Raw genomic sequence first — 23369 nt, forward strand, 5'->3', positions numbered from 1 at the left:
TTTTGGATAGACTTTGTTAAGATCGGTATATCTGATGCACATCTTCCATGCTCATGAAGCCTTCTTCACCATTTTTTGGTTGGAGAAGCATGTTGACCTATTTTTTAATTGCTTGGTGACATTCTAGTAAAACATTTCACCTCTTTTGGATGGTAGGCTTATATGTGTCGTTGATCTTTGGAGAGTACACAGTAACTTTAAAATAACCAAAGATCATATCCATCGGACCCCAGTTAAACACATCACGATTTCTACAGAGAAAGTTCATGTACTCCAAATTTTGTTATTTAAAGTAAAGATCCAAGCTGCATAGTCTGTGAGGGTTGTTCCTCTATAAAGGAGACATAGATCAAATCTTCAACTGGTAATTCTCACTAAGATATATCTTCACCTTGGAGGTCAAGAATGTTTCTATATTGAGAGTCTCTGATGTTTGAGGTAGCATGATTTTCCTACTTTCTCATCCGTAAGTATAATGCCAACTCTAAAGGCTATTGAAAACTTCATCTTGAGGGTGGTATAAAAACCACTCACAAATATTGAGTGGAGAGGCCTTCTAAAGAACACATTATGTGCTAATTCTAACTTGAAAAAAATTGAATTGGATCATGTGAGTTTCTATTGAGGGAATACTTCCAATGCAATAGGGAAAGTGATTTTCCCCTTGACATTCTAAGGCTGATTATCAAAGCCAAAGAGAGGTCTAACAACAAATTATAATTTTCCCTAGTCAACCATAACAAAAGAAAGTTGCATAGAATAAGTCGTCGTAGGAACTTCATCCATCAATAAAGATTCTTTTTATATTATAGCTAGCATCACTGGTTCTAACACTTTTAAAAAGAAGATCCTAACAAGAGATCAGAAACCCCTCAAGATCTGATTCATCAAAGGTGATGGAGTAGCTAACCTGAGAATTCTTCAATATTAGTTCTTCATAAGCAGTAATAAGAGCTTATTTGAAATGCAGTGGTCCTTCCACAATCAATGAAATTTTGCCAACTGTATCATGATTCTTCTGATGTTGCTTCTAGAATTGCTACCCTCATTAAGGTTATTACTACTTTAAGGGACCTTGCTTTGAATAATTTCGCCCAAACTCCATTGTTTGATTAAGATTTTGATCACCTCTTTGAGTTGAAAACATGCTTCGATATTATGACACAATTTCAATGGAAGTGATAATATTTTCTGTGGTTTCCCACAGTTAGCCTCACCAGAGGTGTCCACTTAAAACTATACTTATCATAAACCATTAATCAAGATTTTGGCATGTGATGTGTTAAGCGACATATATTCCTCTGGTCGTGCTTCATGTTTTTGCGATTGAGTAAGAAAACTAGAGTTTTTTGTGGCTCATACTTCTTTTGCTTAGATGCTTGAGTACTATTTGCGGGGCTCTTCTTACAATTTCTTGATTATAACTCAAATTTCTTTTTGTGCATATTAATAGCTCTTTCAACTGTAATTTGTACGTGAACATGAAGAATGAGGTTAGCATATAAACGAACTATCTTTCGCATCAAAGATGAGTAGAATGGACTAGAAATAGTCCCTTTAATAAAACACCTTCAGTAGTTATGGATCTACTCCTAATATTTGATGAGCTTCGATAAAAAATCTTAGAAAATAATCTTTTAAATACTATCCTCATTTTTTAAAATCCTAAAAAGGTGAGAGGGGCCCTTCATAATTCTTTAATTAGCGATAAATTGCTCCACAAAAACCTAAGTGAGTTCATTGAAGGTATGAATGTTTTCCCTTGGGGGTGAATAAAACAAGTGTGAGATTGACCTTTAAGGTTCACAGGAAAAACTTGCCAAAGGAGTGCATCACAGGATATTTTTATAAGCATTATGGTTCTGAAGTGATCAACATGATCATATGGGCCATACATCCCATCATAAGCATCAACGCTTGAAATTTTAAACCATGTTGGAATAAGGTGTTAAATGATAGTCTCTCCTAATGAAAAGACTTTTAAAAACAACTTGAATGGAGAAAAGACTTATATCCCTCATAAAGAACTCTTTATGTACTAGATGTTGTAATATGTCATATGAATTATGGGTGGCCAAATTACATTCTCCACACTTGCTGGAGGCTTTTTGGTTGTTACTTAGCTTGACCACATAAGGAGGAAGTGTAGAGCTAGTAGAGTCCAGGAATTCAGTATCTTGAAGGGGACTTCAGTGTGTGGAGAGGGTGTCAATTTTGCATCTCTAGTCAATGGATTTCAAGGTAATTATGCCTCTCCAGTATGCATAACCATCAATTATCGAGTCTCATGTAAAAGTCAAATAATTTCATTTTGAGACTCCTCCATTCTCATACATAATTTTTAAATGGTGTTAAGGATGTTCCTTCACATGCAGGATAATGTGTATCAATGGGAAACCGATTTGAGGATTGGTGTTCCTCACTTCAAAAATGCACCTTGGAATTATGGGTGTTAGAGCAAGAAACACATGCATTATGCTTGTTAGCAATCGATGAAGTGTAGAATTCTATCAATAAGACTTCATTTTCCGCATATGGTGTCAAACTGTTGCCTGTTAGTATATTCCAGACAGCAGTGTGCTAATTTAATGTCTTATTGTTGCACAATGATCCAACATATACAAATAAATAAATAGGTTAGAAGAAAAGAAACTGTGATCTTTAGAAAAACATGAAAAAATGAAAACACCATGGAGCCTAGCCCAAACAAAGTAATCCACTATTAATGTGCAAGTATAAAGATGCCCCCTTTTCCCCCACTTGGTAGAGCAAGATTACAATTTTACATCAAATATAATACTTGTCCGTATAAAATAAAAAATATTTTAAGAGTAGAGAGAGTCGTTGTACACAAAATATGGCTATCACAATCAATTGTTAGGAATTATCATCGAATTTTCAATAGAATGTAATTTATTGCATAATATTTGAGATATGACTTTACACTGTATTCGATATAAGTTGTTCCACTGTTTTTCTGATATGTCCTCACTTCATATTGGTGTATTTCGTTACACTGTAAGGTTCATTGATGATGGTGAGCAAGAGCAGTTGGCGTTGGTCAGCTGTGGCTGGCGAACGGTTGTCAATAGTGGTCGGCAGCTACTTATGCCAAAAAATATTATTAGGTTCTTAGTCCCCCCATCCAAGTTAGGAGAGGTGGTATATTTATAGCCCCTGAGGACGGACATTTTAGTAATTTGGCTAGTAACTCCCATAATCACCTGATTAGAAGGTTCATATTCACTCCTCTTGATCACACAAGAATTTTTTTAATGATTTTAAGGGTTTTAGTGGCATCAGAATTAAATAATCTTAGGCTTGCTGGACTCCTCGCGTTGGGATGCTAACCGAAGCTTCCAATTATGTTTTAATGATTTAATATAAACTTGTTTGAACTCGGATCGAACCAATTTTGGTATCATCGGGTTCATATTGTCGATATGATATGTTTGAATATAAACTTATTAACAGATGCCATATATGATCTTTAATTTGATTCTAGCATATTTCTTGCGCAAAAATATATTGAGATTCATGCCAACAGGTAAGATTTTTAATGGTGTGTCAGTCCTAATATACTAGTTTTAGCTAAGCTTAGAAAGTTTTTAAATATCTCTTTAAGTATTAGTCAATTATGATCAATTAATGTCTAATTTGAACATACAAAACCACAAAATGCATATTCCAAACTTTAAAGAAAGATTTACAAGCAACTCAATTTCTATGTATTTAGATATCCAAGACTTAAAACTTCAATTCTATATCTATGCCACATTATCTAAAACAACATTTATCTCATCTTTTAAAAATTAAAATAAAAATATTTTTGATGTGACATTTAAGTATTTGGGTGGTTTAAATGAACAGGTTTAGGTGTAAGATAGAAATTTAAATAAGTCCGAATTATTTTGTGTAGCGCGGAGAAGCATAAAAGGTTGTGCCCGAACGATAGAAATTAATCAGAATCATTTAAGGTAGTAGGAACTGAAAACCATGCTTCGACTTTCATAGAAATTAAAGCCAAATTAATGGCACGGCTCTTTTTAAACAACAGAAGAAGAAAAAAAACAGAGTACTGGGATAAGACTCACTCCAGTTTTTGTTTCTTCACGGGAATCGAGAGATGACAATCATTCAAAAGCCAGAAAAATAAAGTACGCAGTTTTCAAACAATTAATAATCCATATAATTTATAGAATACCATAATAATTACTTTAATATTTTATTTCCAAATTTAATAATTGCCATAAATTTCTTCATTTTTTTTTTTAATTTTATACTAAAAGTACAAATTCTCTATTTAATTGTTTACCTAAAGTCTAAATTAAAAACTAATTAATAAAAACTTTATATTTTAAATACCATGCAAAACCAAATAAGAAAAAAAAAACCTTAGTAGCTGGACATAAATTTTTTCCATCAACATTCTCCCTCTAATCAATGAATGCTCCTTCCCCTCCACTGAGGTAATCTATGAACAATATCGATTCTTCATTGAATACCAATATTGAAAAGATATCAGACTCATTAATGACATTGGTAAGATTAGCCTCTGTCCTCTTCCACAGCAGCACTAACAAATAGAAAGAACATGACCCCACATCTCCTTCCCTGTCAAAAAATATGAGTTGGCTTTGTCGCCCCCTGCCGTTCGCTCCAAAGCTGTTTAATGAGCGGGTCAGGAGACCACAGAGCCCCGATATTTCATAGGCTCTTCGTGAAGACTATAACTCCCCCACTGTATTGTTCTTATGTCATTATTGTTCATTCACTTCAGTCCATCATCTTTAGGTGGAATTGATGAGTTGGCAGATGTCAGCTTTTGGGAGGCCAAATTACTTTTGTAAGGAATGCGGCCTCTATGTCTCAATCTGGGGCTATTTACATACGCAAAACGCACGCAGCTCTTCATGCATAATCCCCTCTCAATAATCACTCAATAACCTCTGTGAAGATTATTGTGGGTTATTGTGCAGTTATTTCAACATTATTTTGAGTCATTACCCTCCGCGGTTATACTTTTACATTTTCTCTGCCGTTAGGGTATTGATTCCAAATAACGCCGAAATAACTCGGCGATAACCCCTCAATAGGTGATTGAGAGAGGATTACACACAGAGAGCTGCGTGCATTTTTCGTACATAAATATTTACCCTCAATCTGTACCAAATAAATCTAGTGAACTGTCACTGCTATTCATGGAGAAGGGTACCAAGGAAAATAAAAGCGTTGGTTTTTGACTAATGGCATGGTGTGTTTTTCTTACAAAGTCCCTAGAATATAAATAATTTTACTTTTTGAGACATTCGAGCAAATTTTGTAACAAACACATGAATACTGTACTCATGATCTCTTGAAAGGATAAGCTCTCAACCAGCACATTAAAATGATTTCAATCATTTAAAAGATTTTATTTGCTTTGCAACGAGTTCAATGATTCAATTTTGATCTTATTTTCAGCTTTTAAAAAATAAGATTGGCTTTGCATATAAAACTTAATGGGGCTTTTAAGTCTATTAAATGTCATAGGTAATCCATGTACATAAAAGAGGATAAAAGCAAACACTATTCTCTAGAATTCTCAAACATCTATGTTTTTCACTACAATAAATAAAACAGAGCTTCAGTAAAGCAAAAGCAAAAGCAAACAAAAAAAAAACTACAAATAAGATAAACTTGGCTGACAGGTCATGAGACTTCAGGAATGAAGGGGTACACCCTGCAAGTTAGGTAAGGTGACTGAGCGCAGCAGCTCCAAGGAAGAAACGAGCCCCAAGAAATGTGAAAGGATGGTGTTAGCAGAAGCCTGCAGTAGTTAACAGTGTTGCGTTAATCAATTTATATAATTTGATACTAAGAAGGAATCAGAAGAGCGGTAAATATTTTATTATTTTCAATAAAGGATTTCATAAGAACTGTCTGATTCTATTGTTGGATGCAATTTTTGTGCAGTTAAACCAATCCAAAGCATAAGAGGATGACCAAAGGATCTTCTAAACCATTGTAAATTGGAATCAATAGAAATGTGAAAAAGTTGAGATTAATTGAAGATACTTTGGGTAAAAATGTTTTAGGCGATTCAGCGGAATAGGGTTAGCTGTTTAATAGGCAAAAATTAGGTTCGCTCCGCTATATTAGAATGTTATGGGTTCAAATTATGAAAATAGCTTTTTAAGTAGGATGACATTAATGTATCAAACCTTCTCTAAACTTCATATTGGCCGAAAGCCTATGCATGGGTACAATAAATTTTTCCGGGTTTAGAAATGGTAGACTTGTTATAAGGCTTTCAAGAGGTAAAACTCTTTGTTCATTATAAAACACCTAATCCCAAATATTTAAGTCCATAGAAATTTTATAGGAATTCAACAGCCTCTTTGCCATACTCAACTTAAAAAAAAGAAACACCCATTAGATTGCCAGGAATTCAGATGGAGATTTTTATGAGTTAGTATCATCCAATCCAACTAAAAAATAGTGGTGCAAATTGGGTTAATTGTCTATAAGCCTAGAAGGCGAGCTAGCAATTGGCTTCAAAAACACAAATTAAATGGGCTTAAGAAAAAAAAACTATTAGTCAATTTAAACCCATTGTCATTATAGAGCATGAAAAGATTTAGGATTTGTTTTCTCTTTGTTGTATAATCCCAATTGTAGTTGTTACTTATGCCCTTCATATGCTTCTTTGGAGTCCTTGCTTCAATTTCTCATCACAAACTTCTTCACTAACATTATATCGTCATACACTGCATCCATCCTATACTTGCTAGTTCATCAAATATCATGTCATCTTGCCTCCATCATGCTCTCGTTTTGAATGATTCCCCATCATCAAATTGCCTCTCATAACCAGACTTGGATCATTCCTCTATAATCCATGTAGTCCCTCATTGATCGATTCTCATTAAAATTTTGAAATCTCACGATTCTCTTTTTATTTGAAAAAGTCATTCTACTCCTAAACTTAGAAACCACAATTTGTATCTTCTTAATATGCATGTTGGTTGGCTTCTATTTTGATTAATGATGTGTAGAAAATAATGCTTAATTTTCTTTATATTTTGCATATTTTTATGGATAAAATTGCACATTAAAGAAAGGTATTTTTATGTTTTACTTACAGGTACAATGAGTATTAAAAGCGGAGCAAATTAGAGAAGAAATGAATCAGAGTGGAGTTGACTTGGAGCTAAGGATGACCCGAGCAACTTGCACTTTGGCGTCAGATTTTTTGGGTGCCTACGCGCCAGTCCCACATTGGGAACTCGAGTTTGGCGCCTAGGTGCTCATATCAGAAATAGCTGACAGAGAGATTGGTGCCTAGGGGCCAGCCCCGTGGTGCCTAGGCTTCAGAAACTGCCTGAGCAGTATTCAACAGTTCCAGAGAGGAGTTTTAATGGAGAGTTTGGATAGCCTTTTTGTAGATCTTTAAGGGGGATCTCAAAAGTTTTGTTGAGAATAGAGTTGGAGAGCATTTGTGAGGGAATTGGAGAGACTTTCAAGTGTAAAGTGAAAAGAGACTTGAGGAGAGCAGCAAAAAGAATTAGGAGATCCCTAGGGAAGCATTCTCGACACTTTGTAAATTGAGAAAGCTAAGTATAGTGTACTCGAACTTGTAGAATAAATGACGAACAATGAACAAATCAATTTAGATATCCAAGAATCAATTAATGATCATCATAATACGCATGGACCATTAAAAGATTACACAAATCCTATGGCAAATGAAATTCATTTAAGTATTCAGAACCCTGTTGAATAAGCTAAAACATTTGAAGTTAAGTCTGTTTTCATTCAAATGGTGCAGAACAACCATTTTGAGGGAATCCAGTCTGACGATCCAAATTTACACATAGCAAGTTTTTTAGAACTATGCGCTACATTTCGTTTTATTGTCGTGTTCAATAACGTTGTGAGACTTAGGCTTTTTTCATTTTTCATTGAGAGATAAAGTCAAAATATGGTAGAAAAAATTACCACATGGATCATTAGGACGTGGGGTGAACTAGCCCAAAAAATCCTAGCTAAATATTTTCCAACTTAAAAAAAAACTCAACTGCGGAATGATATTACTTCATTTTGCTAACACGAAGGTGAGGCAATATGTGGGGCTTAGGAATGATTTAAGAAGCTTCTTAGGAAATGGCCACATAATGCACTGCCCGATAGACTGATTATTCAGACTTTTATAATGACTTAGTATAATCCCTTAGATTTATTATTGAAGTTGATGCTGGCAGATCACTCATGTTAAAATTATTTGATGAGGCTTATTCTCTGATTGAAAAGATTGTCACTAACAATTTCCAATAGTCTTCTGAAAGAATTAACCCTAGAAAGGTAGCTAATATACATGCACAGATGTGGTTTCGCTTCTAACTTCTCAGGTAGCAGCTATATCTAAGAAGCTAGACATATTTGAAATGAATCAACCTCAAGTACCTCCAGTAATTGAGGAATATTCGTTTGGATTATTGATTGATACTAATACTTCATCACTTGAGACCCTAAATGCAATTAACAACAGACCTAATAATGTATCCTAAAGCATGCTTAATTTCATTTATTTTTTGTACTTGTTTTTGATGAAACTGCATTTTAAAGAAAAATACTTTGTGTATTTCTTGCAGGTATAACAGGTAGGACATATGGAGAGAAGTGGAGTTGAAAGTGAGCAAAAAGTGAGCTAAATGGAGCATATAGAACCAGCAAGTATGGCACCCAGGCGCCAGAATCTTAGGTGCCTCCATTCAACCTTAGCGCAAGCTTATTGGCACCTAGGCACCAGAACCCTGCATTGCAACCCGAGAAGACGGCGCCTAGGCGTCAACTTCTGAGCACCAAGGCGCGGCAGTATTTCTGTAGTTATTCACCCACAACTTTGAGAGTTATGTGGCGGTTTTCAAGAGTTTGAAAGCGGACTTTTAAAGAAGAGAAATGATTCAGAAGCTAAAAGAGAGAAGGAAGAGACGCAGAGAGCCGAAGAAGGTGGAGACAAGCTAAGAAGACCTAGAGAAATATTGGACTTCTAATTTTTCACTTTTCTTGGAGATTGGTGAGTGGTTTATAGAGAAATTGTTAAGGGAAGTATTGTAGCATTGCAGGGAAGATTTGGTTTCATTGTTGAAGCAACTTTTCATCTCTCTTCGGAGGAGAAAAATAAGTATCGTGTTTTCATTTGTCTTGAACTTATTGTAAACACATATTTAGTGTATTTATTTTGTTAAAATGATGATGATTTTCATTGTAATTTTCACACCTTGTGAGTAGAATTCCTTTACGTTTTGCTTGTAATGAATAAATAGGATTTGTAGGATGTGTAAAATGCTTTTAGGAATGGATTTTAATACTAATGTGATGAATATTCTTCTATGCTTCATTACCTTTCGTTATGGTTATATGAATTGTTAAAATTTGTTGTGATTCATTGAGACTCGGAAAAGCAGTGAAAAAACAACTAGAGAATTCACATTGTTCGATAGGCTATGGTGAAGTAGTCTCGTGACAATGCAAATAGATAGGGAAAAAAATTTTGATGGGTTCAATCTAGGTTTAAAGGAATTAAAACTAGGTAAATCAAATTTTTTTACACACTAAGAAAAGGGAAAACAAGATATATGTTCCTGATTGTCACTGGCCACAATAACAATTCTTAGTAATCGATCCTACAATCCACTTATGCACTCACAAGAGAAAAATAACTTTTATAGCTTGATATTCAACAAACGAATTGATATAGTTAAGTTTAGTTTTAAACTTAGTGTTGTAAATTAGGAGTATTTGTAGAATTATCACTTAAATTGATATTCCAGACTAAGACCTTAGCGTAGTATACTGGAACTCTAATGCAACTCATTACCTAGTTCTCTTTGGGATCGGCAATCCTGACTCATTAGAATCCTATATTACTGAAAACGATACGTACAGTTGACGTAAGAAACCCTAGTGAGTAAAAATACATAATTTTAAGAAATCAATTAGTTGGCTAGGGAACATATCAAGTTTCTGGTTCTATTAACAAAACTTACATTAATGTGATAATCGTTGGGGTGTGTCAAGTTTTCTAGCGCCATTGTCGGGAAATGATAATGAAGAAATTTTTAGGAGAATTTTAATTGAATCTGTAAGACTTAGATTTGAAAATTATAGTGTTATTATATAGTGTGTTTAAATATTGTGTGCTTTTAAAAGAAAAATCCAAAAAATATTTGTGTGTGTTTACCATGCTTGATATATATTCTATTAGTTAAGTCTTTAGTTGTGCATGTGTTGCGCAGGATCTTCAGAACTTGCACCTTGCGATTCAAAACTAGAGAGGACTATTAAGAAAATTAGAAAACTGAAAAGACTTCACCAAATTGAAGGAGAAAAGACGAATATTCAACAAAACAATTTAGATAATCAAATTTCTGATAATGAATATCATAACGTGGATTCACCGTTAAAGGACTACGTTAATCCTACGATAGATGAAATTCATTTAAGCATTCAACTCTTGTTTTAGAAACTAATAGATTTGAATTGAAACATGTTATTATCCAAATGGTGCAGAACAACCAGTCAGGGGAACTCTGTCTAAGGATCCAAATTTACCCTTAGCAAGTTTTATAGAACTTTATCTTACAATTCGTTATAATGGCGTGTCAAACGACGCTATTAGACTTAGGTTTTTCCCCCTTTCCTTAAGAGATAAAGCTAAAATGTGGTTAAATTCATTAGTGTCTGGATCGATTAGGACATAGAGTGACAGCCCAACAATTCCTAAGTATTTCTCGCCTTCGAAAATTGTTAAACTTAAAAATAATATTACTTCATTTTGTCAGTATGACGATGAATCAATATACAAAGCGTGGAAGAGATTTAAGTAGCTTCTTAAGAAGTGTCTGCATCACACTCTGCCAGATTGGTTAAATATGCAAACTTTTTATAATAGTTTAGTAGGATCTCTTAAATCCATCATTGATGTTATTGCTGGTGGTTCACTTGAGTCAAAGTCATTTGATGAGGTTTACTCTTTAATTGAAGAGATGGCTATAAATAATTTTTAATGGTTTGCTCAAGGAATAAATCCTAAAAAGGTAGCTAGTGTGCATGATACGGATATGTCTCAATTATTACTTCACAAGTTGCAGTAATATCTAGGAAGCTAGATCATTGGAATGAACCAACCTCAAATCCCTCCACCAGTTGAGGAAAATTCATCAAGACAAATAAGTGATTCTAGCACTTCATCACTTGAGACCTTAAATGCAATTAACAACAAACCAAACAACCCTTATTCCAAGTTCATAACTTGAGTTAGAAAAACTATCTAAATTTTAACTGGAATAACAATTCCGGTAAGGAAAACCAACAATGGGGAAATAACCAAGTAAACCCTTTAGGAAATTGGAATAACTAGAGCGGTACCAATTATAGACCTTATCCACCGGTCTTTAACAATAATCCATAATTTAAAGAAAAGTTGTCTTTGGAGAACGTTGTGTTGAAAATGGGGAATCAACTGCAAAGTCAATGTGCAACAATAAAAAATATAGAGAACCAATTGGGACAAATTGCTAACTCACTTAGCAATCGACCTCATGGAACACTTCCTAGCAACAATGAAATAAATCTTAAGGAGAAAAATAGTAAGCATGTTAACGTTGTACAATTAAGATGTGGGAGAGAGTTGAAGCATGCAGTTTAAAAACAGAATGAGGTTGAAAAAGAGACTGTCGAAACAAAAAATCTGAGGAATTTGTTTCTAAGGGTTTGGAAAAACAAATCTCTCCAACTAAGATTAAATTAGAAAAACCGTCACCTCTATTTCCTCAAAGACTTCGATAACAAAAGTTGGATCAATAATTTTCAAAATTTTAGAAATATTCAAGAAATTAACTATTAATATTTCGTTCGCTGAAGTTTTGGAGCAAATTCTCAGTTAAGTAAAGTTCATGAAGAATATTCTTAATAAGAAAAAAATATTTGGAGATTATGAGACAGTCGCACTTAGTAAGGAAAGCAGTGCTATAATTCAGAAAAAGTTTCCACAAAGACTTAAGAATCCTGAGAGATTTACTATTCCTTAAGCAATTGGAAAAATATTTTGTGGAAAAGAGCTTTATGCGTTCTTGGAGCAAGTATAAACCTTATGTCATTATCTATATTCAGAAAGTTAGAATTAAGAGAAGTTTTTCTAACTATTGTAACCCTTCAGGTAGTTGATCGATTGATCACTTATCCAAAGGGAGTTATGAAAGATGTTTTAGTTAAAGTGGATAAATTTATATTCCCTGTTGACCTCATTATGTTAGATATGGAGAAAGATAAAGATATTTCAATCATTTTAGGGAGACATTTCCTAGTCATTAGACGTGTTATGATAGGTGTGCAAAAATGTGAGTTAATAATGAGAGTAAATAATCAGGAACTAACATTTAATGTCTTAAAATTTATAAAATAACCTGCTAACGGAAATAAAGATGCATGTTTTCAAATGGACTAAATTGATTATTTGTGTAACAGTCATTTCCAAGAAGGTTGTGATGTAAAAATATGAGAACAGGATTTTGATAATGCAAAAGGCATGAATTTCCAAGATGAGCTAGAGATCTTGCATGCTAAAGATTCAAAATTTGTTCTGGAGAGGTTTGAAATTTTAGATACAATAGAAAATAGTAAACCTCTTATTCCTTTTATTGAGAAAAACCCTGAACTTGAGATGATGTTTCTTACACATTTAAAATATGTTTATTTAAGGAAGTCATCTACATTTACCAGTCATCATATCCTAATATTTGACTCAATTACAGGAGAAAAAATTAACGAAAGTTCTGAAGAATTATAAGAAAGCATTCGAACTGACCTTACAAATATTAAAGAGATTAGTCCATCTATTTGTATGCATTGGATCCTGATAGGAGTTAATCATAAACCCCGGGCATATCCTCAAAAGAGATTAAATCCACTTATGAAAGAAGTTTTAAAAAAAATATTAAATTGGCTAGATGCTGATATTATTTATACTCTATCAGCTAATGTTTGGGTTAGTCTTATTCACTGTGTTCCTAAAAATGGGAGAGTGACAGTGTCCGTAATTGAATAAAATAAATTAATTCCTACTAGACATATCATTAGATGGTGAATTTGTATTGGCTACAAAAAATTGAATTTAGTCATTAGAAAAGATCACTTTTCTTTACCATTTCTGGATCAGATGTTGGATAGACTAGCTGGTCATCGCTACTTTTGCTTTTTAGATTGATATTCTAGATATCACAAATACATATAATTTCTGAGGATCAAGAAAAGACTACGTTTACGAGCTCTTATGAAACTTTTATTTTTAGAAGAATGTCTTTTGGGTTATATAACACTTGCTAATTTCCAAATATGCATGATGTCTATCTTTTGCGACTTGATTGACAAAGGGATATAAGCTTTTATAGACGATTTCTCAATATTTGGAACTTCATTTGATTTATGTTTAGATAATTTAGCAAATGTGCTAAAACGCTGTGAAGAGACTAATCTTATTCTCAATTGGGAGAAAACTAAATTCATGATCGCAAGAGATGTTCTGGGACATAAAATATCTGAAAAATGGCATAGAAGTTGGCCCAACAATAATTCAAGTAATCGCAAAATTACCTCCACCAACCACTGCAAGAGGGATTAGAAGTTTTCTTAGACATGCTGGATTCTATAAACAATGTATAAAAAATTTCTCAAAAATCGCAAATCTTTTGTCATCTTTTAGAAAACGATGTCATCTTCTACAAAAGGATGTCATCTTTAACTTTGACTAAGCTTGTCGAAATGTCTTTAATATATTAAAAAAATTAGTCACCGCATATATTATAGTCTCACCTGATCGGTGGGGTCATTTGAGTTGATGTGTGATGCGAGTGATTATGTAATTGGGGCAATGTTAGGACAACAATATGATAAAATTTTTAAAGCTATATATTATGTCAGTAAAACTCTTACCGAAGCTCAAATTAATTATATTACGATTGAGAAGAAATACTAACAATAGTATATGTTTTTGATAAATTTAGATCTTACTTAATTAGAATTATATGTATTGTTCATTCCGATCATTCAGCTATTAGATATCCTATGTCAAAATGATGCTAAATCAAGATTAATTAGATGGATTCTTCTGGTGCAGGAATTCGATATCGATGTAGTGAATAGAAAAGGAACAGATGTTCAAATTGCTGACCATATATCTAGACTAATAAAGATGAAATTAATAAAAGTTTCCCTAATGAGAAACTTTACACTGTTTCTTAGTGGTGTATTCCATGATATGCTGACATAGTGAATTTTATTGTCAGTGATATTGTACCCTACGGATTATCATACCAACATCGAAAAAAGTTTATTCATGATGCTTAATCTTACATTTGGAATGACCCATATTTATATAAGTGTAAGGATCAAATTATTAGATGTGTGCCTATAGAAGAAACACAAAAAATTATTCAGAAATGTCATGATTCTAGGTTTGAGGGACATTTTGATATTGCTAGAACTACATTTAAGATTTTAGAATATGGATTTTATTGGTTTACTCTGTTTAGGGGTGTTAATTTATATATTTGTGATAGTTGTCAAAGAGTAGGTAATATATCTAAGCGAGATGAGAGGCTCCTAAACTTTACTTCAAAAATTTAGATATTTGATGTTTTAGGTTTAAATTTATGGGACCATTTATACCATCTTTTGGAAACTTATATATTTATGTGCTGTGGATTATGTCTAAAAATAGATTAAGGCAGTAGTTCTTCCAAACTGTGATGCTTAAAATGTAGCTAAGTTTTATAAGAAAAATATTTTCAATAGATTTAACATACCTAGAGTGATCATTAGAGATGGAGAAGTAATTTTAAAAATAGAAAAATTGAGAAACTAGTTGTTAAATATGAAATTAAACATAGAATATTCACTATTATCCTAAAACCCATGATTTAGTTGAGGTATCAAACAGGGAAATCAAAAGGATTTAGAAAAAACTGTCAATCCTAGTGAAAATGATTATTCATTAAAATTAGATGAAGCATTATGAACTTATAGAATTGATTACAAAACTCCTAAAGGAATGTCTCCTTATTGACTTATTTTTTGTAAAGGCTTGTCACTTACCTGTGGAATTAGAACATAAAGCTTATTGTGTTATTATAGAATTTAATTATAACGTAGTGTTGAAATCAAGTTCAAAGCTTGTAGATATTTCCTAGTTTAAGGCTTGTCACTTACCAAGGATGATCATCAAGTTTAAAGCTTGTAGATATTACCTAGATATTTCCTATGTTTAATACTACTCTCTAATTAGACATTGCACTTATCATATCCACGGATTTGACTCATTTGTAAGAGAAGAAATTAATGGATATTTTGAAGAATTACAAGAAAGCTTTCGAATAAACCTTAGCAGATATAAAGAGGATTAATCCCTTTATATGAATGCATAGGATTTTGATGAAGGATGATCATAATCAAGAAGATCTTCAAAGGAGATTAAACCCAATTATGAAAGAACTAGTTAAGAAAAATTATTGAAATAGTTTGATGTAGGAGTTTTCTATTATCCTATATCAGATAGTGAAAAATTATTGAAATAGTTTGATGTAGGAGTTTTCTATCCTATATCAGATAGTGCTTGGGTTAGTCCTATTCACTGTGTTCCTAAGAAATGAGGAGTGACGGTATCGGTAAATGAACAAAAAGAATTAATTCCTGTTAGACCTGTCATTATGTGGCATATATATATAGATTATAGGAAATTAAATTCTGTCACTAGGAAATATCACTTTCTTTTACTTTTTCTGGATCCAAAATTAGATAGTCTAACTGGTCATCTATATTTTTGCTTCTTAGACAGATATTTCGGGAATCATCTGATACTTATTACTCCTGAGAATCAAGATAAGACAACGTTCACAAGCCCTTATGGGCCTTCTATTTTTCGAAGAATATCATTTGGGTTATGTAAGGCACACATTACGTTTCAGCAGTGTATAATGTCTATTTTTTGTGACTAAATTGAGAGAGAAATATAAGTTTTTATAGATGACTTTTTAGTGTTTGACCCTTCATTTGACTCTTGCTTAGATCATCTGGCGAAGGTGCTTAGATCATCTGGTGAAGGTGCTGAAACGCTGTGAAAAAACTAACCTTGTTCTCAATTGAAAGAAATGTCAATTCATGATGTCTGAAGGTATTGTGTCAAGACATAAAATATCTTAAAAAGGCATGAAATTGGACCCAGAAAAAGTTGAAGTTATTGAAAAACGGTCTTCACTTACTACTGTGAGGAGTTAGAAGTTTGATCAACCAAGTCCTCTATGATAACGGTCTTCTCATAAGTCTTTGGATCGACCAAGTCCTCTACCCCCTCGTTCTCAATCGAACAAGAACTTACAGGAGACATGTTGATGTTTAGGCATAAGACAGGTTCATTTAAATTCTTTACTTCCTATTTCTAACCCTGATCTTCTAGAATGTTGGTTCAACAAACCAGCTATCAGAGGTGCATGTAGATGATATTTTCATTGAACTGACAGAGGTGCATGATTTATTAGACGGTAGTACTTAGAGTTTGGCAACACATATGCCAATAGTAAAGGTGTTATCTGGATCTGAATATCTTTACAAAAATGTGAAGAGCACCTGACAGTTAATAGAAGGAGATTCCAATGGAGACGAAGAATTGGAGAAGGGAGATGTGAGCAGAAGGGGAAGGATTTATCCTCATTTACCTTTAGCATGTGTGCTTACTAGGTGTGATTAAAGAGTTGGGGAAGATCAAATATTGTAAATTTTGACCAGAACCAAAACTGGACCTAGCGCCTAGGCACCGGTAAAATCGGGCGCAAAGGTGCCACTAGGTGCTGCTAACGTGGTGCCAAGGCGTCGCGCCGCTCCCACCGGCTCGACAAAATCAGCCAAACTAGGATTTAGGTCATTTTCACCAAATTTCCTCTCTGACTCTTCCTCGATGACTAAGAGGCGATACATAAGCTTCCCTTTTCCTTGCATTTTCGCTTGATCCTTGAAATTTTTGTGAGTGGAAATCCTAAGCTTGCTCTTCCAATTTTGACCCGGAATTTTTCGGGATATTTGGTGGAGATAGTGAAAGTTGAAGAATTTTGGGGAGAATTTAATTAAGCCCATAACTTCCATGTGTGCGCATCCACGTCATTTCTTAGCTTCATTCCTTTGCATTTTCATTGCTACTACTTTTCTTTGGCTCCCAAAACGAAAGGTGGAAAATTCAAATCAACTTCATACGACAAAAAGAAGTTCGTAAGCTCCAAAGCTCGGTAGTGTTACAACGAATTATTGGTATGTAAGAAGTTGATTGTCAATAAGGTATTCATTAGCCCCGGGGGTCAGGTAGAAAGGATGATTGTTAGATGAGACTGCGAAAATGTTTGTTATACTACGGATGTAACGGTGATTTCTGTAGTCAGAAAATTATGTGCCAACCTCCCTGATGCCTATGATGATTCAATATTTGTGAGGGAGAAGCAAGTGGATATCTCTCCATCACACATTAATGCGTAATTTTTGTTAGGAGATGTCCCTTGGAGTTTCTACTCCAGCTTTGTCCCTACTGATTCTAAATTAGTTGAGATCATCAGATTCTTAACCAATAGAGAAGGGGTTTGGAAGGTCAGGAATGATTATAAGATGAACTTTTGTTCATCTAAACTGAATGCACCTTCCAAAGCTTGGCACTACTTCATTTCGACCAAGCTTCTACCCTCTACAAATTTGAGTGAGGTTACGAGAGAGAGATGCTCTCAATTATTGCATCCATACTATGAAATCTATAGATATAGAAGCTCTGATTTTATCATTCAATTATCAATGCTACAAAGGGGGGATCCACTTTAGAGTTATGACTTTCTTTCACTATTTTTACCATTTATCAGCAATCTAGTGTTACTTTTGAGGGATGGGAGGAGTTGTTACATCCATTTAAGCCCATAGCCAAGGCCAATGTTAATTTATATAGTAAACATGCTACTTTGGGGCATGGAATGAGTTCCTCTCAATCTTCCACATCTTATTCCTAATATCGTCCTTCCAGTAACATAGCTTCTATGTCAGAGAAATTGAAGATGAAGAAAAATGACATCTCCATTATTCAAACATAAGTTTATGATATTGTTCACCATTTGGCGCATATAGATTGGCAGAATAAATGCCAATATGATCATGCTGTCACTTTTCAGGCTGATCAAGTGGAGATGTATAAAAGGAAACAGTGGATTAGTGATGACAACTCAGTCGAGTTCCCATTTTGTCCATCTTACCAGGTATATGAGCATAGCAGGCCAATGGAGGAGGATTCAGACGAGGAAGAAGATGAGGGTGATGATGATGGTAATGATGATGAAGGGCATGAGTGATTTATTTCTATTTTCTGTATATGGATGTACTGGACATTTTTTTTTTGTTGATGTTGCAATTGTACTCTCTTCATTAGTTTATATTTGTTGATGGGGACTAGTTTTTATCTATCTGTTGTACTATTTAAACTTTTTCTGGTGTTGTTTCATTTTAATCATGTTTAAATGTGATTTACTTGCTACAGCATATATGTTTGTCCTGCTTATACCAGTCGATCTTGTTGATAGACACATATGGTAGAAGTTGTTATTTTTTTCCTGCCTAAATTCATATTCTACATTGTCTAATAAGATGAAATTAAGAGTCTGTTTGGGGCAGCTGTTGATTATTTATAATCTGCTGATAAACAGATTATTCTGATAATCTGCAGATTATCAGAATAACCTGGCTTGTTGTTTGAGGCAGTTTATTCAGCTTACTGGGAGTTGTTGTTGGATAAATGAACATTCTGCCCTGTTTGGTTAAGTTGTTTGCAACAGAACTGTATATGGAAAATAATAGATAAAATAGATGTCTCAAACTATCACGGTTCAATTATAGGGTTTAGGAGAGGAGGTTGATCAAAGGGCTGAAGGGTAATACGCTCGAACGTAATGCGAAAAGTAGGGTTCGAAGGCCGTTCGCGAATAATTAAGGAATGGCGTCAGTTCCACCCTAAGAACATGAGAGGTAGGCGCCCATATCAGAACTGGCAGATAAAAAGACTGGCGCCTAGGCGCCAGAAACTGCCTGGGCAGTTTTCAGCAGTTCCTCTACACGATGTGGGTAGTTATTCGGACGAGGAGAGGAGCTTTCATGGAGAGTTTAGATAGCCTTTTTGAAGATCTTAAAGAGATCTCACAGGTTTTGCTGATGATAGAGTAGGAGAGCATTTGTGAGGGAATTGAATAGAATTTCAATCATACAGTGAGGAGAGAATTGAGGAGAGAAGCAAAGGAGATCTTGGGGGAAGCATTCTCAGCATTTTGTAAAGGGAGAAAACTAAGTATTGTGTACTCTTGTTATTGTATTCTTGTAAATACAATTCTATAAAGGATTTACTTGTTTTCAAAGATGCTTTGTGGTGTTTTATTAATGCTTTCTGAGTAGTCTTTTTACCGTTTCCCTTGTGGTGATTAAGTAGGAAGTGTAGGAATGAAAGAATGCTTTTAAAATTATTTTTAAATCTATAATGTGATGAGTAACCTTCAAGTCTTCATTTACTTTTCATTCTGGTCAAGTGATTAGTTAAAATGTGTTGTGACCCATAATAATTTGGGAGAGCTATGGAAGAACAAATAGGTTATTCACATTAATCTATAAGGTATGGTGAAGTACTTTGTACGGAAATGCAACTATTGGGGAAATAATCTTCGATGGGTTCAAATTGGGGTTTAAAGAATTAAAACCAATTTAATCAATCTTTTTTATGCACTCGAAATAGGGTTAATAAGAGAGTTTCTCCTATTTGTCACTAGCCTCATTCATAATTTGCATTTTTCATTCATTCACTGCAGCTAGATCATTGCAAAGGAAGCTGGCTTTATAATTTGATTCTCAGCAATCCAACTATATTAAGTAGAATTTCAGTATGCATAAACATTTAAGAGTAGTTTGCAATTCGATAGGATTAGTCAACACAACCTTAAACCAATTTAACTTTCAAGCTAAGAATAAATTTAGTAGGCTAGAAATTTTCCTAAACTTAACATTTTGCTCCCTGTGGGTTCGATAATCTGGACTCAAAAATTCTATATTACAAAAGCGATACATACACTTGCGTGAGGCTCCAAAGTACAAGTGCACCTAGACTTAAAAGCATCAATTAACAATACTAGAACGCCTTTTATAAAGAAACTCCCACTGCCATCATCTTTGTTTGATAAGTGAAAGAAGCACAAACACATTAAAAAAAAAGTAAAAGAAAATTTAAAGAGAGAATAGATCATTGGCCAAAATTTGTTAGGCTTTAGCTTTGTTGACAGTGCTACTAGAATCATCAAATTTCTTGCAGATTAATAATTCAATAAAGGCACCACCACTTGCACATTCGCTCATTTGTAGTTCACAAAGAACCTCATGCAAATCAAAAATCTAGTTTAATTTTAGTTCATGCCCATATAAATCTCAATTACACCATTACCTAGCCAAATATTATTTTGGTTGGCCTTGTTGAGTCCTAATAAATATTAGTTTTATTCAGACAAATCATATGAAGGCCACTTAATAACCCTACTTAGAGTCAACTTCACCATTGGCAGAGCCTATTAAATAGACTGTCCTCTTCTGCATATAAAGAGAATCACTTGGATCGATAGACCAATGTGAGAGAAACTTTTGTTAATGGCTGAAAGGTAAGTGTTGCTAGTTATGTAAGTTTTGTAATTAAAAGTTTAGTATATTCTTCATTAAATAAAAGAATTACCATAATCCCCTCATGTAGGCGAAGGGACAAGCCAAATATATGCTAATATTTTTTGTTAATCTCCGACAATTAAGGATCAATATTGAAAGAGAATTTTTTCACATACAAAACATCTTGAGGATATCATCATACTAGATAATAGCTTTTATTTTTAAAGTAATATCCTTGATTATAAATACTACATTTATGAATGTGATAATACTAGAAATAGAAAATCATATCATATAATAGAGAACTTCATGACATCTCATATCCTTTGAATGAATGACATTCTCTCTTAATCTATCCATCAAAGTAATTAGTCCCTCCTTAACCCCAATGTGGACTTTTGTGCAGCTTGTTTCTTAATTGATTGACTTGTTAAGATTAGAACATGATTTAAATCGTATAGAGATCCTACCAAATCCTTAACGGTCAAAACTAGCATAAATAACAATGCTTCATCAACAATTTTAAAAAGCTAAAAATTGCATTTGATAAATTAAACTAGGCCTCAATTTTTCTACATAACCTACAAACTGGTTCCACAATTTCACAAAATATTACTTTATATCCCTGATCTCCTATTAGTTAAAACCAAAGTGAATCACAAGTGCTTTAGCAGCATAGAAACCCTCACTAAATGATGAAGTCTCAAGTGGGGCTTAAACATCCTATAGTTATTTACTTCAATACATGCCTCTGGTCACCCAACATTTAAAATTGCGTAATTGGGTGCTGGAGCATTTTTTGTTCATGAGGCGAAATTTAAGCCAAAAGATGTCTTGAGGCATAAGCCTCGAACTTTAAAAAATTGTACAAATTAATAAATATTGAATAAATTATAAATGTGAAGCAAGATATTCTAACTTGTTAACACATTAAAAAATAATATAACAACATTCTAGCTAAGTAAAAAAATAAAATAATTGCGTAAATTTACATGTGACATGTTAATATCCTAACACCAACTTATAAAATAAAATGAATAATACAAATATTAAACAATCAAAGAAAGTCAAGACATCAAAAAAACAAACAACAACAACAAAGCGTTCATCACACTACGTGGGGTCAGCTACATGAAAAAGGCTGGACAAAACCACCAGGAACTATGCTTGTACATGAAATGTGTTCCCCTTTTCTAGTATTGTTTTGAGTTAACTCTGGTATCAAGCAGGCCTCAAGGCACATCGCAGATTGTGTAATCTTAAATATTGATGAAACTAAAAATAAAAAAGGCTTGAAAATGGAAATAAAATTGGAAATAAAAAATAGAAATGATAACTGTACATTAATTGATGCAATATTTTAGATGGTGCTCTTGAGATGGATTTTCAAATGAAATATATATAAAAATAATGAATTTATTAAACATTTTAATACAACAACAACAAAACCTTTATCCCACTAAGTGGGGTCGGCTACAAGAATCCTTTTTGTCCATTGCGTCCTATTTAGTGTCATATTATCACTTAAATATAATAAGTTAAAATCATTGTTTATACAATATAGCCAAGTCTTCCTAGGTCCTCTACCTTTCCTAACATAAGTCGAATCTAAAACATCTACTCTTCTAATTACTCTTCTAATCGGATCATCATATATGGTCGACGTTTAATGTAACCAAACCATCTAAGACGACTCTCTCTAATACTTAAACAAATTAATAAGAATGAAATTTTAATATTTTATCATTTTTTAACCACTTGCATTTTTTAACCACTTGCATGTTAAAGCATATGCATTAAAGTTTAGTACACAATATAACTATAATTATTCAATAAATTACTCTTTAAATTAACCTATTGTTTAAATATTTATTTTTGGAAATACTGACTTGAATTAAAATAATATATAGAAGAGTATATTTCTAAAAGAAGAAAAAAAAATGAAAATAGGTATCAAATGGTATTAATTTTAATTTTTCTTTACCAGTATTATTACAAATTAGATATTCTTATTTGTTTGAATGATTTATATGAACTCCTATGATTTAGAGGCTCCTTACTGTTTAGATGATTTTTATTTGTGGATTATTATGAATGCTATATTGGCACGGCACTATCAAAATCAAACCTTTATATAGTGTCTTGATTTATGATCTTAATCCTTAATGTTTGCGTTGATGTTGCATCATTAGAAGTTTCAACCTCAATTTTGCTAAAACCTTAAATACCATTTTTTTCTATTTCCGACGTAATGTTTCCACGACCAACCCATTCAATCAAATCAAGATCCTACATACCGTATATCATACCGCTATCAAATAAAAGATTTCAAAGAAGTCAAGGTCAACGAGCTTGAAAGCATAAGTCAAACACGGCAGAAATTAACTAAAATAATTTTAAGGCCTCTCAAAAAGAAACTCCAATAGAGAAAAAAGTCACCTTCAATTTACTTAAAACGAAGAAATAATAATTTATTTCTCTTGCATAAATAATCAAGCTTACATAAAGATTTTTTATAGAGGATTACAAAATAAAACTTCAACTATTCAAAAAAATTGGTTGGCCAATAATAATTAAAGTTTAAAACATTTAATTTTGAAGGAAGGGACGGCGACCCTTAAACC

General features: G+C 33.3%; 1 protein-coding gene across 1 annotated transcript in view; it reads right to left on the minus strand.

Moving 5' to 3' along the window:
• Positions 1 to 5498: 5498 nt before the first annotated feature.
• LOC110022129 (protein TIC 21, chloroplastic) overlaps positions 5499 to 23369 on the minus strand; it is a 56199-nt gene continuing 38328 nt past the window's right edge. Inside the window, exon 4 of the mRNA XM_020720936.1 lies at positions 5499 to 5809. Coding sequence (XP_020576595.1) covers positions 5702 to 5809 — 108 coding nt within the window. The 3' untranslated portion in view covers positions 5499 to 5701. The remainder of the gene's footprint in view (positions 5810 to 23369) is intronic.

This window comes from Phalaenopsis equestris, unplaced genomic scaffold (assembly GCF_001263595.1).
Source record: "Phalaenopsis equestris unplaced genomic scaffold, ASM126359v1 Scaffold000168, whole genome shotgun sequence".
NCBI classification, from domain to species: Eukaryota; Viridiplantae; Streptophyta; class Magnoliopsida; order Asparagales; family Orchidaceae; genus Phalaenopsis; species Phalaenopsis equestris.